Source organism: Parus major, chromosome 9 (genome assembly GCF_001522545.3).
Source record: "Parus major isolate Abel chromosome 9, Parus_major1.1, whole genome shotgun sequence".
NCBI classification, from domain to species: Eukaryota; Metazoa; Chordata; class Aves; order Passeriformes; family Paridae; genus Parus; species Parus major.
In genome coordinates, this window is record NC_031778.1 from 6,585,546 (window position 1) to 6,600,600 (window position 15,055).

At 41.4% G+C, this 15,055-nt stretch overlaps 1 protein-coding gene across 1 annotated transcript in view; it reads right to left on the bottom strand.

The window, feature by feature from the left end:
- The window catches only part of SPSB4 (splA/ryanodine receptor domain and SOCS box containing 4), a 77,335-nt gene that overhangs the window by 51,064 nt on the left and 11,216 nt on the right, over window positions 1-15,055 (bottom strand). The window contains exon 2 of the mRNA XM_015638332.1: window positions 2,857-3,713. Coding sequence (XP_015493818.1) covers window positions 2,857-3,550 — 694 coding nt within the window. The 5' untranslated portion in view covers window positions 3,551-3,713. The remainder of the gene's footprint in view (window positions 1-2,856; window positions 3,714-15,055) is intronic.

A 15,055-nucleotide genomic window follows, 5' to 3' on the forward strand; every position in this document is an offset into this window, starting at 1 on the left:
TTTGCCAAGCAACTGAAATACACAGGCCTTTAAAGTATTCAGAGGTCTTCAATTTAAGCAGCAAGTATTGAAAACACTAGAAATCCCTGCCGTGGAGGTCTCCATTTGCTCTGTAGGACACCACACAAACAACCATCACAAGCTGTGATTTGCATTCTGAGCAGCAACAATCAATCACTGAATAGCAAGTTACGAGGCACTGTTTGACAGCAGCTTCAAAACCAGCTAAATTACTATGGCCAGAGCTACTTAAAGCTGCACTCAGCAGTAGGAGATACTTCCAGGGAATAGGGGGGAAAAAAAATATTAGAGAAAAAAAAAAGAGCTAACTGGTAAGATTAGGAGGAATCAAACAGTAACAACACCTCATATACATATACGTTCAAATGTATTTAAATTTGTGACTACAACTGTTCTACAATATCTGCTCTGATTTTCACAAGAACAAGCAATTATAAAAACCTGCAATCAAAAGTGCAATAAGAGCAAACATGAAGAGTGCCACAGGCAAACTTGCACTGTTGCACAAGGGCTGGCTGGATAGAAACACCTTTAGCAGTAGAGAGACAGTGTTTGCCTTGGAGCACCAGCTAAACAAGCTCATTTGGTTTCTTGAATGCTGTTTTTGTTGCAGGACAGTAATGGATCAGTGAATAAGTGATAACAAATGATGTGACTCCAGGATGTCAAACTGTCCCATGGCAAATTGGCTTTAAACTTCCTCTTCATGTGACCGGATTAACACTCAGGCCCACATAAAAGTTTAGCTCACAAGTTTACTTTTATCTACGGGTTCACATGTTTTTAAAAAGAGACTTTGACTTTCTCAAGGAGAGTTTAGGAAGCTAACCTGCCTCTTCCAGCAAAATCATCCTATGAGAACTAGATGGGAATTTTTCTCTCTTCCATCTCAGAGACCACAGCTATCCTTCTCCACTTAGTCCTCTTTATTTTATAATTTCTACAAAACTCATTCACATCCTCCCGCATTTTCATCTTTCTAGAGGTCCCTTGAGCAGCCCTGTGAAAGCTACAAAAGGAATGCAGAACAATTCCGGGTGTGGATGTGCTAGACCAAGCTGAGCTGTACTTTTGCTTAGTTTGGCAGATATTCACAGCATTATAAAAACTGCTTTCGCAAACAAATATTCAGTTTGCAAAAGTCTCTCTCCCCCACAAGCCAAGAAAAAGACTGTCAGCACATCATTCTGCAATGACTGAGTAACTGAAAAATACTTAAGATCCTTGGATATTCCCCTGTATGAAAGCACTTGAGAAGTTGCCGCTTAGTATTTAGCTGCAAAACCTGCACGGCTTCTGTGGATAAAAAGTCTTTCCCCTGGAGCTTATCACAGATGTTTTGTAACAGTAATATTAAGTAGGGTCAAACTACTTAATTTTGTTTCTACTTGGTATGTCAGATATAGGGTTAATAAGCAGAGAATTAATTTTTGACAGAAAAAAAATTTAGACCACTCTGTCCTGATGGAAAAGAACAGTAAATTCTTTTAGAAATTACCAGTTGAAAAGCAGGTGTTGAACGCTTGCTCTTATTGCCTTCTTAAAAGACCAAGTTCCATTCAAAGAGCCCAAAATAACATGAAGATGTTGGCCAGTCATCTATTTCTTTTTCTATATATTTATACTTGTAGCTCCTAATACACCTCAGATAATAAAGTTTTGAACAAGAACCAAGTTCCACTTGGTACCTTATCCATTCTTTTATTCCCCAGCTTCCAGCAGCTGAGAAGCTGACAGCCAGTAGCTCCCCTTCTTGCAGGATCCGGCCCTCACCAGCAAGGCTCCCTGGCTCTGTCAGCAGTTACTGAGCACTGCCATGCAACAGATCCCCTGCCTTTAACGTCTCTCTTTACATCCCCAAAGGAAACAGAAGTCTTATTCAAAGTATATTCTTCAAATGTACCTACCATGAAGGAATGGGTGGCCTAAAGAGCATCCAAAGAGAAATTCTGGCTGCTGTTTTAGTGTGTGCCAGTAGCCTGCTTGCTCTGCCTGCAAGTTGGCTCAGTTCAGGGAGTTCTGTGCCAGTACATGTTCCTGTGTGTGAATTAGGCACAGACCTGGCAGAGCCCACACCTTCCTGTGCATGGAGAACTGGACAGGACCCACTTCTGCAACTCACCTTCTGCTGGGCCACTGCTTGGAGGTCACAGCAGCAACATGCTGCTTCTTGTTATGTAACAATTTCATTAGATAATACCCTGCTAGATCAAAAACAGTTCATGCTTATCCAAAAACCTGGATTTCTGGACAGTACCCTGAGAGAGTACCTCCTGAAAAGAACTAAAGAACAGAGATCTCTTTCAGAAAAACTGAAAGCAGTATTTGACCCGAGTTTCCAGATTCTTGGGGATCCACAGCTGCTTCTGAGGGTCCTGAGAAGGCAACTACAGAAAGAAAGTTGTCTGGCCAGTGTTCAAGAATGTTTATGCACACCATGTAAGAGTTTCCACTACTACAGGAAATTTTTACTGGATCCGCAAATCCTATTTGGAAACCACAGATTTAAAACATATCCTCCAGTAAACAAGAGTTTTACTGTTAAATATACCCAGGAAGTTTCTCAATATCTTTTTCTCAGCCTGCTCGGTTTCTTTGGAGGCAGAATTCTTCTCACTCTGCCTATCAAAAGGGAAGGTATTTTGATACAATCCATACCATCATTACAAGACACAACAGAGGTATATTCATTGTGGGCAGTAAATATGGGGGGGCAGTTTCCTCACAGTTGAACCATCTTGCTGCCCCCAGCATACTGTCCATAGCAAAAGGAGAAAGAAAAACCCCTACATGATAAAAACTGAGAGGGCAATAAAGAAATGCAGTAACACTTACGGTCAAGTCCGTTGATGTATCTCATTGTAATTTCACAGTGCCCCCAAACTGCACTGACTATGGGGTAAAGTTTTTTCCCTTTTAGTCCCCTGAAGGCCACTCCAAGATACTGTCCATCGACCATGAAGCTAAGCGTCCCTTCATCCATATCCAAAACCACCAGCAAGGAGTCTGGGAGTACAAAAGACTCATCTGGTTCCAAAAAGACAGGGTACGTGACCCCAGGCTGGTTTTTACAGTTGTGGTAGAGTTTGTTGCGCCCCAGATCCCAGCCCCAGGATTCACTATTGCTACCAACCAAGGACGTGTATCCCACCGAGTGCAGCGGAGCGTCGGCCGTGGAGACGCCCACCACGGCGTGAGTCCCCCGCTGCCTCGTGGGCCAGTGGATCTGCCACACGTGCAGGCCCCGCGTGTAGCCCACCTTGCCCCGGATGCAATCTGTGCTTTGGGCCACTGGGTGTCTGTGAAAAGTCAGTTTATCGTCCTCCTTTACAAATATATTTAACGAGCGATCTTCGTTATTCCAAGCATGTTTGTACTGGACCTCCAGCTTGGCAGGGGGCATATCCAACAGCATGTCCAGGCGTGCAGGCTTGCAGAAATCCGGGCCTCTCAGCTCTCGTTTCACAGGTCTATAAGGGGGCTCCCTCACATCCACAGACTTTATGCTCCCTGAGATTTTCTGGCCCATTGCTTGGCTGCAGGTTTACAAAGGAGAAAGAGAAGTTGACTTTGGCCCAACGTCACCTCATGAAAGCACCGTTACACTGAGCCAGTGACCTGACAAGCTGACTGGATTTACTCCTCCTGTTTGGAGTTTTTTAGCAGCAATGTTTTCAGAGTAAAAAATGCTCCTGAAAGAAAGCAGAAAGTTTCCAGTTAGTTTAAGAAAGCCAACAGAAAACCCACAGCATATTTCTGAAGCGCTTCTTCTCATCCCTGGGAGCTATTTTAAACACCAGAGCTAAATTCACTCCTCCTTGTGCAGTGTCCTGCAGCGCTAACCGGGCTGCCAGCAGGATGTGGAGCCCACCAGTGCACGGAGCACAGACAGTCATTTCCTCCAATTCATGATAGGATGCAGACATTCCCCACCTTCTGCCCTTCCACCTATTTTGTCTGGCCAAGTCCACAGCAGGCGTGAAGCAGGCAGATGCTGTTCCCCAACAACAGTGATAAACTTTATGTGCAGTGGTAGCTGCACTTTCACTTGTGCTTTTGGTTCAGACTCAGACACAGACTCAACCAGAATCTTTTATTTCCAGACATGCTCTGTCCTGGGCCCTGGTGACAGAGACTTCAGCTTCTCTGCCCTCATTAGAACAAATGCAGCCAACAGCAAATGGCAGCAAAATTTAAGTGTTTCTTTTTAACTTACCCTGGCATTAAATAAAAGGACAAAAATTCATCAATATTTTGTTTGTTTTCTTTTATAAAGGAGCTAAAAACAAAAAAACAAAACAAAACAAAAACAAAAAAAAAAAAAAAAAAAAAAAAAAAAAAAGAGGGAATCGGGGAAAGGAGCCATGCATGGAAAGACAAATGAAGGAATGGCAGTTTTAGTTCTTTGGCAGACATTTCTAATGGGCAGCTACTGCAACTGAGGATGTTCCTGATGTTAATGGATAGCAGGTTAATCCACAGTTCCTATATTTCAGTATTCAACTGACCTGGAACACAGTAAGACACATTATGGGAAATACATGATTTTGAAACGTATTATTTCTCTGCTTCCACAGACAAACAGGGCAAAAAGAGCACCAGGAAAAGCTTCCCTGCAGCCTGGATAAGTTAGATTTGTTCACATTTTAGAGCTCAGGTAGAATGCAGAGATAAATCAAGAACCTCTAAAAGTACTAAAGGAATAAAAACAAAGACAAAGTCCTATAAACTCAAATAGGTGATGGACATGGGATCTAACAGAGCATCTGCAGCAGCAGACACACTTCTGTCCTCCTGCAGAATCAGTGCCAAGTCCAGGAATGCTCCAATATAGCAGAGTAGACCCACTCTGTTTATTTATTGACAGAGTGATGATGTGCTTCAAGAAGCAAAAAATCTCCACACTTTCAAAAGGCTGAAGAGCCCAGGTGACAGTTGGTTGTCATAAAATACAGAAAAAACAGCAGATGGGCAGAAATGTTCTTGCCAAAAAACATCCTGCAAGATTTCACTTGCTAAGTCAAGCCAATGTTCTTCCTTCTAAAGAACTTCTACTCCAAACACACGGTCCCATTCCAAAGATAATTTCTGAAAGAAGATAAGAAACACGTATGCACAATAAAAGAAACAAAAAGAAGTTTAGGGGAAAAAAACCTGTAAAATTTACCATCCAACCGAGTTTGAGAAGGGAATGAAATCCTCTTAATATTTCCAATGGCAAATAACACATATTTTCTGCATGTATTAAATACAGAAATTAAACCACATCTATGTTATATGAAATACTGCTTAAAAATTGAAAAAAAAAAGAAAAAAAAAAAAGAAGTACAAAGGTGATTTTTCAAAACCACGTGAGAGTTAAGTTACTACAGGAGAATATTTTCTAGTGGTTGATTCCCACAAGGGCATATGCACACAAGTCAGTGTAAAAGAACCAACTCATAGCAACTACTTTCAATGTTTGAAAATGAAACAATATACATAAGTATCCAACCCCCTTATATCACATTTGCAGGAAGACTCACAATCCACCAGAGCTCTCCATTTGAGGTCAACTTGAATGATCCCCCTTATTCCTTTCCAAACCATGTAAGAGGAATCTAAAACTTTAAACAGCAATTACATTTAAGTCGATGCTTCCCATTTCCAGTAGTACAGAAGCACTCATGGGTTGTTTCAAAGCTGTGATGCCAATTTGGCCCAGCAAAGCAAGTTCAGTACTTTATTACACACCTATAATCCCAGGAGAAATTAAATAGTGACACTAATACACACACAGGGAGGCAACAGGAGTAAATGTTGCAAGCAGGAGAATACATGCTCAGGGATTGGGTAGTTCCTTTTAAACAGTGATTATTTGAGCTTGAAAGGAAATGAAAAGGGAGAATGGCAGACTTTCAAGGGGAACTTCAGTGATTTAGATTTGAGATTTAGCTCTACATGCCTTTGAAAATTTCTACTTTAAAGCACAAGGCAATTGCCACATTCCTGTCAGGGTGCTGAAGGGAGACAGCCAGGGAAGTCCTCAGTGCATCCTGCTGTATCACTTCCTGATCACATGAGAAACTAAACTTGGCACAGATGTTTGCCTGGCAAATCACCAAGAAATTATAAACACTGAATTGACTTGCTTGGCAAGCCACAGACATTCTTCCTCATGTGCCCCAAACTGTAACATAAATAGGCTGCTAATAGATAGATCAGTAATTCAGAGGAGTAAAATGCATCATTATGAGTACCTTGATATACACACAACCATTCCTGCACTCTGGGATGCCCTCAGTAAGTACTTTGATTTGAAACTGTATCTTACAATAGTAGGTCTTTCATCACACATTAACATTACCACATTATTTAAATTAATTTTATAATGGAATATTTTGCCAAATAGCTTTGTATGGACATAGTATGGAACAGTGGAAAAATCTTTCATTTAGGCAGCTCTGGTTGCTGGAGCTGAATAGCAGCTGACTGAAGACTTTATGTGAGGAGCAGCCTTGCCTCCCAACCCAGGCAGCAGCAATGTGAGCTCCACAAGAGACAACTCATCCACAAAGCCCTCCTGGGGCTCACGGCAGTCCCCTTGGGTGCTTGCAGGAGCAATGTGTTCCAAAGGCCAGATCATCTATTGCCTTGCCTGTGTCCTGTCCTTCTACACCAAGCAGATGGCAGAGACCCAGCTGAGGCACAGAAGAGCAGGGAAGGACCACTTTGCCCTCCACCCTTTCAGGAGCTGCTGCTGGAGGGACACAGCTTACAGGGCCCAGCCTGTCTCCACCAACAAAATCCTTCCTACTCCCACAGGTCACACACACACTTGCAGCACAGAAACCCCAGAAACTCATATGCTTTCCCCACTACTGCTATGGCGATCTGCAGGCAGCTTCTCCTCCCAGCAGCAGCTGTGGGAAAGTTGTGCACATTCCCACAGAGGGAAGGGGAGTGACAAACAATTCATCTGGCAAAGGTACCCCAGACCGGCTTCCTGCCTGCAGCACTGGATGAATACACAGCATTACCAAAAGCTGTGGGGTAGGGACAAAAGATTATTCCTGTCAGACTCATTAGTGTTCAACCCATTTACAGAAATATTTGGTTATAAACCTTCTTACCATCTCCTGAGTTAATAAAAACTTGTCAAAACCAGTGTCATTTGACTGCTCTTTTTGCAATCTTTCACCTGGTAGAGAAACTTAGATTTCCTTGCCTAAATCTTCTCACCAGATACATAAATATTCAGAAATAGAAAGAACATTAACTTCCACTGTATAGCTTTGCTTTGATGGCTTTCCCAAATCTTCGCTCTTCCAGTAATTTCAAACCACTACAGGAGTTAAAAAACAATAAAATATTTCAAACTGGCTTAATATATGACCTCTCCATTACACTGGTTAGTGACTAAGACTAAATTTCACCACTTACCCCTGTGTGAGAAGAGTGTTAGGCTTTGCAGTCTAAGTAATTTCTGTGGCACAGTTTCCGATTCATGCCGAGCTTTGTCAGGCTACAATGATTAGAGTAAATGTACTGTACAGGAACAATACAACTCCAAACCAGAAAAGTGTGTCAGTGTCACTTAGCAGCATCTTCATTCAGACTGCTAAAATATTTTGGGAAATTATTCACAATAAAACCACCAATTACTACAGAAAGGCTTGCTGGGACATCACTTTGCTGTAATTAAATAGGGTGCATTTCTTAAGTTTGGTATGCTGGCATCAGTAGAACACAACTGATAAAAGAAACACGCTTTCAGCAAAGTCAGCTTTCAGCATTCATAGCTGTATTTCCCACTGGATCACAAACTAGACATGCAGGAAGCTTGGCAAACATGCATAAGAAATAACACAAACTCAATTCAAAACTACATTAGGAACACGCTAAGCCTGAGGTTAATCCCCCTAAAATAACACTTACCCAAAGAGTGAGAAGCAGAAGGTGAGTCCCTGCTAATGGCACTGAGCAGTGAAAGAGGCCATCAGAAAAAGCAGGGAAGGAGATACCTCTATCCAACAGCATTGCCAATGTCTACAGAGCAGTTCTCACTCTTTCTGCTATTGGCCCTCATTCTTTTTTTTTCTTCCTGTAGCCAGACCTCAGTGCCACCTCCCCTGCCAACGTGGGCTTTGTCACCAGCCAGCAAGGACTCCTGAGTGCCAAGACAGGCAGCAGGAGGCTCTGAACCAAGGCCACTCCTTTGTGGGCACCAAAACTGCTCCTTCCCCAGATGCCTGAACAGAACAGACACAGTGTCTGAACACTCTGTATGTAACTCCAATCCCAAAGTCCCTACAGAAGGAGTAGGAAGAAGGAAAACACATGACAGATGTCGTGCTGGGCAAATCGATGAAAAGGGTTTTTATATGTTCAAGGACAAGGACTTTTACCCCCACCCAGACAACGTGAAGGCACAGGGCCCAGCGTCTATCAACTTTGTTCCCAGTGTGCAAACAGCTACATAACCATGACAACACTGTTTTGAGGGTGATAATGAATTAAGCACATTTTTGGCACTTAAAAAGACAGGGTAGCTTGGATTCAACTATAGATCCTGGTATCCAACATTGTTCAAAATGGGCAATAAATCAACAATGCTGGCCTCCTTTGTCAAACTGGGAATATGCAATAACAACGCAACCAGACAAAAATGCTTGGCTATTCTAAGCTATCCTGTGCTACAGACAAAATCTGATGCTGCATGCACACTTAGCAAGTGACATTTAATATGTGGGATGAACAATGCAGCAGTAAGTCATGACTTCTTCGATTCCTGAAAGGAATGCAAATCCTGAAAATCCCAACTACATTCCTCCGTAAAGAGTAACTTGTTTTGTAATGTTACAAGAATGTAATTGTTTCAAAATTCAGGAAAAGCTTGTTATTAAAAAAAGACTGTGCACTTAGCTGCTTGGAATTAGAATAATCTGAAATACCATACCATCTGTACCATCTGACTTAAAAGCAGTTTAGTCATATGATGAAGAATGCAGAAAGAATCCTGAGCAGTAATGAATACAGTGGAATGTATATTTTTAAATACTTCCATCTACTGTATTTTGGAATGGAGCTGACTTGAGGTTTTAGCTTGGTTTTATGCCTTCCTCTCTCTGCATATGTTTCTGTAATTCTCCCCTTTCCTGCTGAAAGTTGGTTTTAGATGAAGACATTTCTATTCTGAAGAAACATGAACTGAAAATACTCAAGTCTGTAAACAGTTTTTCTATGTAATCACTTCTCAGAATACAGCAATGCAATTTGAAAAACAAATATAGTAACACAATACAACAAAAATCAATTTTTTTTACTATTCAAGTACTTTTAAAACTAACAATATTTCAGTTCTAAAGTTCCTGAAAGGAAACAGCACTTTTCTTTCCAGGGTATATAACAGGAATACCCATATGATCCCAGAATTAATAAGGGTACAGGTGTTCAAGCTGCTACAGCCTTTCTTCCACCCCTTCCTAGTCATTCTCCCCTTTTGTCTTCAGCCACCTGCATTCAAATGGCCTTGAAATTGGTCTGCCTCAAAAAACTAAAGTGAGTAAAATTTAGTGTTTTATTTTTCCAGGTTATTTTCAGATGAATAAGCCCTGTGATCTAGAATATCAGACAGTTATGCTAATACTTGCTCTGGCAAAAGGGAAGAGAGAAAAAAAATAAAATCTCAAAGGCAGAACCATCTATTTAGGCAGCAGTCCAAACCATGGAGCAAATTTCCACAGTCACTTCAAGCTGCCCTAAGGGGCACAGCTGAACTTCATGTCTGAATTCAGCACAGGCACGAGCTTCTGCTCACATCTTCCTCTCCAAAATCATTCATCTTTCACCCTTCAGCCACCCTTCTGTCACAGTGAATACCTTCCTGTTTTTCCCAAACACCTGGTGTGACCATTTTTAATATTCAAGTGTCAGGGTTATAGTAAAAGAGCAAATTACCACATGAAAAAGGCTTAACACTAAATTGAAAATTATGTTTTCACCTCTGCTTTGCATTTTACAGGATCATTTGCCATTTAATATTTCTACTCACCATGCTTCACCAAGTAACACCAATAGGTGTCACACACGTGAGATTTAAAGCCAAAGGAATAATTAAATTTTGATAATGTAGTTTTTCACCAGTCATTATTACTTTTCACCAGCCTAACCCTTTTCTTTTTAGACAATTCATTTTACATTTTACCTCTGCAGCTTTGTAGAGGATCAATAGCCCTACAGCTTCAGTTTCAAAGTCAGAACATCCATTAAGTGATGGCCTCAAAGTGTTGCTGAATACATTCCCATTGCCTTTTACAGCTCCTTTTGCTGTAATGTGTAGCAGAGCCAGTTGGCCTTTAAAATGAAACGAGTTAAAAAACCATAAATGAGAGAAATAGTTCTTGAAAGCATCATTCCTCAGTCTAGCCAGGTGCAAATCCCAGGGAATGTGCCAGAGATGATCCCTGAGCAGACTGAGGGAAGGCCTGCAGTTGGTAGAAAGTGACAATCAGACAGATGAGAGCTCCTCTGGCTTGGCAGAATTGTTCACCAGAACTTTACTGCAACTGCACTAACTGTAATATCACATGGGAGTGAAAATTTGGCCCCTCAGCTCAAGCTTCAGTCTTTGATCGTCCAAGCTTGGTGAATCTTCATAAATCCCAAGAGAGCCTTGGTCTGCAACTGGTTTCCTAGGGGCAGTACCATGGTGAGGATGGGGATAAGGAGGAACACTCACTAGTAGCAGCTCTGTGGACATCTACAACATCACAAGGCTACTGTAGATTTGCCAGACTCCACAAGAGATGGCTCCACTCTCACAGTGCCTGTCTGTACATTTGGCCTTGCCTCAGTACCATTTATAAAATACATTCACTAACAGCGTAAAATCTGCAATGCTTCTGGAATGACCAGGATGACCAAAAATTACTTTTGTCATCATCTTTTGTATCTAAGTCTTACTTTGTTTAGTTCCCATTTGGATTGAAGCAGCAGTGTACAGGCAGTACCTGTGAGATGTGCTCAGCTGAAGCAGCCCATCAGGGGCAGTTCTTGATGCGACCTGATGACTTTAATACTTCCAGCAGTGCTGCAAAAGTCCAGTGACACAAAAATACCGTGCTTCTGGCCAAACACAGCAGCCAAGAGCTGAAGATATTCTTCTCCCTGTGAACGGAACAGACTGACACAGAGGAGATGCCCCAAAAGGCTGTCTTGGGCAAACCACGGGTGGACACAAATGCCCACAGGGGTCAGGCCCATTCTCCCTGCTCAGGGCTGTGCAGTGAGAGGGGGAGGGCAAGGCTGGAGGGAACCCAGCCATTGTTCTTGCACAAACATGCAGGAGATGAATGCATGAGAGCAAAGTTTGATGCTGAACAAAAGCGTATTTTGTTTAATAGGAAAATAGACTTACACAATCACACCATCTGCATCCCTCCTAATCCTTCCCCCTCAGCTACTTCAGTCAATAGCCACCCTCAGCCAAATCTGACAGAGCAGCAGCAGGCTCAAGAATAGGTTCTTACAGGACAGACATCCCGGAAGTGAGCACATGGAACATCAGCCTGGGCTGGGAGGCCACATCTTGCCAAGAAACTCTGATGAGAACGAGCTCACATCAAAGCTGTAACTGCAGGCAAAGTGTCCTGAAGATTTCATGTCAAGTCAGCCACAACACACAAAACCAGGAAGCAATGCTTCATCAGTCCCACAGTTCCTTCTTTTAAACAACAGAAATTAAGTAAACACACTTCACATATGTTAAGGAAACATCATGACAAAATCAGCTTGCACAGATGATTCTGTGTTTCCCAGGTGAGGCAATGAACCAAGTTTCTTTGGAGTGCTGGCAAAAATACAAAACAACTTCCTGTTAAACAAATAAAGGTTTTGCAAAACCCCACATTTTTTAAGCAACAGCAATGAATTTCATCTGTTTCAAACACCAACCACTGCTAAAGCCCATCTGTCAGTAGAGAACAATTGCACAGACAAGTGGAGATGATGGAGAAAGTAATATCATAGAAATAAATTGCCTAAGCTCTAAGCAACAAAATTGATTTTTGTCATGCTTATAAAAGCTTTCCCATTTTAGCAAAGTAGTATTTTTGTGTCTGTTTTTTATTAATTTAGAAAATTTAGGAAATAGGGCACTTGGTAATGCAGGAGAGGCTGGGAAAAGGCACAGGGCTTTAAGGAGTTAAAGATTCATAGACAGTTATGTCCCCATGTCAAAAATCTGACTGCTGAAGACACCTTGGGACACCTTGGTGAGAACCCAGAACGGGTCTCACAGTGGTGAATCATAGAATGGTTGTGGTTTGGAAGGGACATCAGACTTGGGTTACAGCATAAAGCTGACTAAGGGGAGGTTTAGGCTGGATATCAGGAAAACATTTTCCACCCAGAAGGTGGTTGGGCACTAGAACAGGCTCCCCAGGGAAGGCCACCAGCACCAAGACTGTTGAAAAAGCATTTGGTCAATGCTCTCAGACACATGCTGTAACTCTTTGGAGTGTCCTGCACAAGGCCAGGAGCTGGGCTTCATGTTCCTGTTGGGTCTCCTTCCAACTGAGGATATTCTCTAATTTTAATATTTAGTTCCAATCTCCCTGCCATGGTCAGGGACACCTGTCCTCAGACCAGGTTGTTCAAAGCCCCAACCTGGCCTTCAACACTTCCAGGGATGGGGCATCCACAAAATCTCTGGGCATCCTGCTCTAGCCAACTCCTTATGCACCACGTGATTCTTTCATCAAATCCATGTCTCTCCAGTTTGAAAACAAAGATGTCCTGTGGGACAGTGTTAGATGCTTTGTATAAATCCAGGTAGATTATATCAGTTGCTTTTCCCTGATTCACCAATGCCATAATCTCACCAAATTTGCCAAGTACAGTTTGCTCTCAGTGAAGTCCTGAGGGCTGTGTGGAATGCAATTTTCTTTCTGGCTCTTTCATTGTCCTAGAGCCAGATTAAGCAGAAAGGCTGCTTTTTCAAATCAATACTGTTCTGTGGAGAAAAATTGTACCAGACTTGGCAGTGTTAAAATCAGAGAGGGCCTCCAGCTAGGAAAAGCCATGGTGAAAGAAGTTGCTACTTGGAGTAGCATTTATATCTCTCTACTACTGACCTAACAATGTACATCCCCAGAGAAAATCAAGCTGCAAGTGCCAACAATTCCTGGTATTTTTGACCACAGGAAAGTACTCTAAAAAGCCCTCACTAGACTTCCTAATAGAGGTATGGATAAAAATAAATCAGCTTTGTGCCTGCCTACAGGACAACTCAACACAAAATGTGATCTATAAGCTTAAACACAAGACCTGTATTTCTCAAAATAACTTTTGACACTATACACTCTAGTTCCCCCTACTAAGCAGTCTTCTGCATGGAATTTTCTTTAAAGAAGCATTTTATTTGTAGCAATTAATTACTAACTGTATTTCCTTCTTTATTGCGTTGGATGAAAGGGGAGAAAAAAAAGATTAACAGTGATTTGGAAGAAATCTACCAGCATTGCAAGTTTTGATGGGAATAAAAATACACTAGCACTTGATCTTTAGGTGTACTGCTGCTGAAATAAAACAAGTAACATTGTGTTTTGGAAGAATTGCAGAAACGATATTAAAATTAAAAAATAGCATATTCCAATTAAACTTTGCACACACACACCGCCCCCCATACTTGATATGATTGCAGACAATCTTCCAGACATGATCTAAATCTGCTAGACTCTGATTCTCCAGTAACTCAGGCAGGGACCTGTTCTACCCTGGAGAAAGATGTGTTCAGTCTAAATTTGGATCGGCAGTACTTTAGACAAAGAGAAAGCAAATCAGTAATTACAAGTTAAGCTTCAGCAACAGGTGGAATATATAGAAAACAAAGTGCTCAGAGTTTTTAATTCTGGAAAAACAAAACTCTAGACTGTATTGGGATATACAGATCATCTTGATTTCCAGCATAATAAAGAATAAAAGTAACATTTAGAAATACCTTTAAAAGTAAAGGACTACCTCCAGGAAAATAAGTCATCTTCCTACTGAGTTATAAAAACTATCACCCACTCAGTATGACCTGCATTCCTGAATGAATACTGGGAAAATTATTCTTTTTTCAACGTCATCAGAGCTAAACTTGTTTTTGTTTACTACATCCTCAAGAGCAACACAAGTAGCATAAAAATGAAGTAGATTTATACAAAGATCCTTCCAGAGCCATTTGAACTAACCAAGATGTTCACTTGAACCTAAAGGCAAGCCTGCATTTATCAAACAAACTACCATTTACGCTGCAAAAGACTTGTAAGACATACAAACCACACCACTTTGAATATTAAACCATGTGGGATACTGCAAAACACTACAAATAGTTTCAGAGGAGGAACGCAAGCCTTTTGGCCAACAGGTTAAGGAAAAAAAAAATAAAAAAATCAAAGGATACTGGAAATCTGAGGGGGTTTAAATTCCAACCATTCTTTGAACAGAAACTGTTCCCTGAAGTGCTGTGTGGACACAGAAATTGCTACAAGAATCATAGGAGCAGTTGTGCATTTTCATATTTAGCATGAACTCTGTCACAATTCACACTCAAAAGATCAAAAATAGAGGTAAGTTTGAAAAAGTACTTTACACCATATGAAATTTTAACAGAGCGTTAGGACCCAGAAGTCTATTAACACTTCTAACCACCTGAAGAATCTCTCTCATGAACAGAGGCCTTCCTCCACAGTGATGGAAGGAACGGAAAACAAAAGTATTTTTAATTGCCCCACATATATTCATCACATCTATGGCAAACGGCTTTTTATTACAATCCCAGTCTTTCTAGTTTCCCTTTCATTTTCATCCCTTCCCCCCCTTTTCCTGTACATCCCATTGTCAGTTTCCTTAATACTAGGAAGCCACATTCAGCTTAAAATTTTACCCATGTTTTAGCATCCTTGTAAGATATTTACCTCCCCACCTGGCACTGCTAGAAAGAGAAGCATATGGAAGCACACTCAACCCTGACCTTTCATTAGGTAGCAGACTCATGAGCAATTATCAG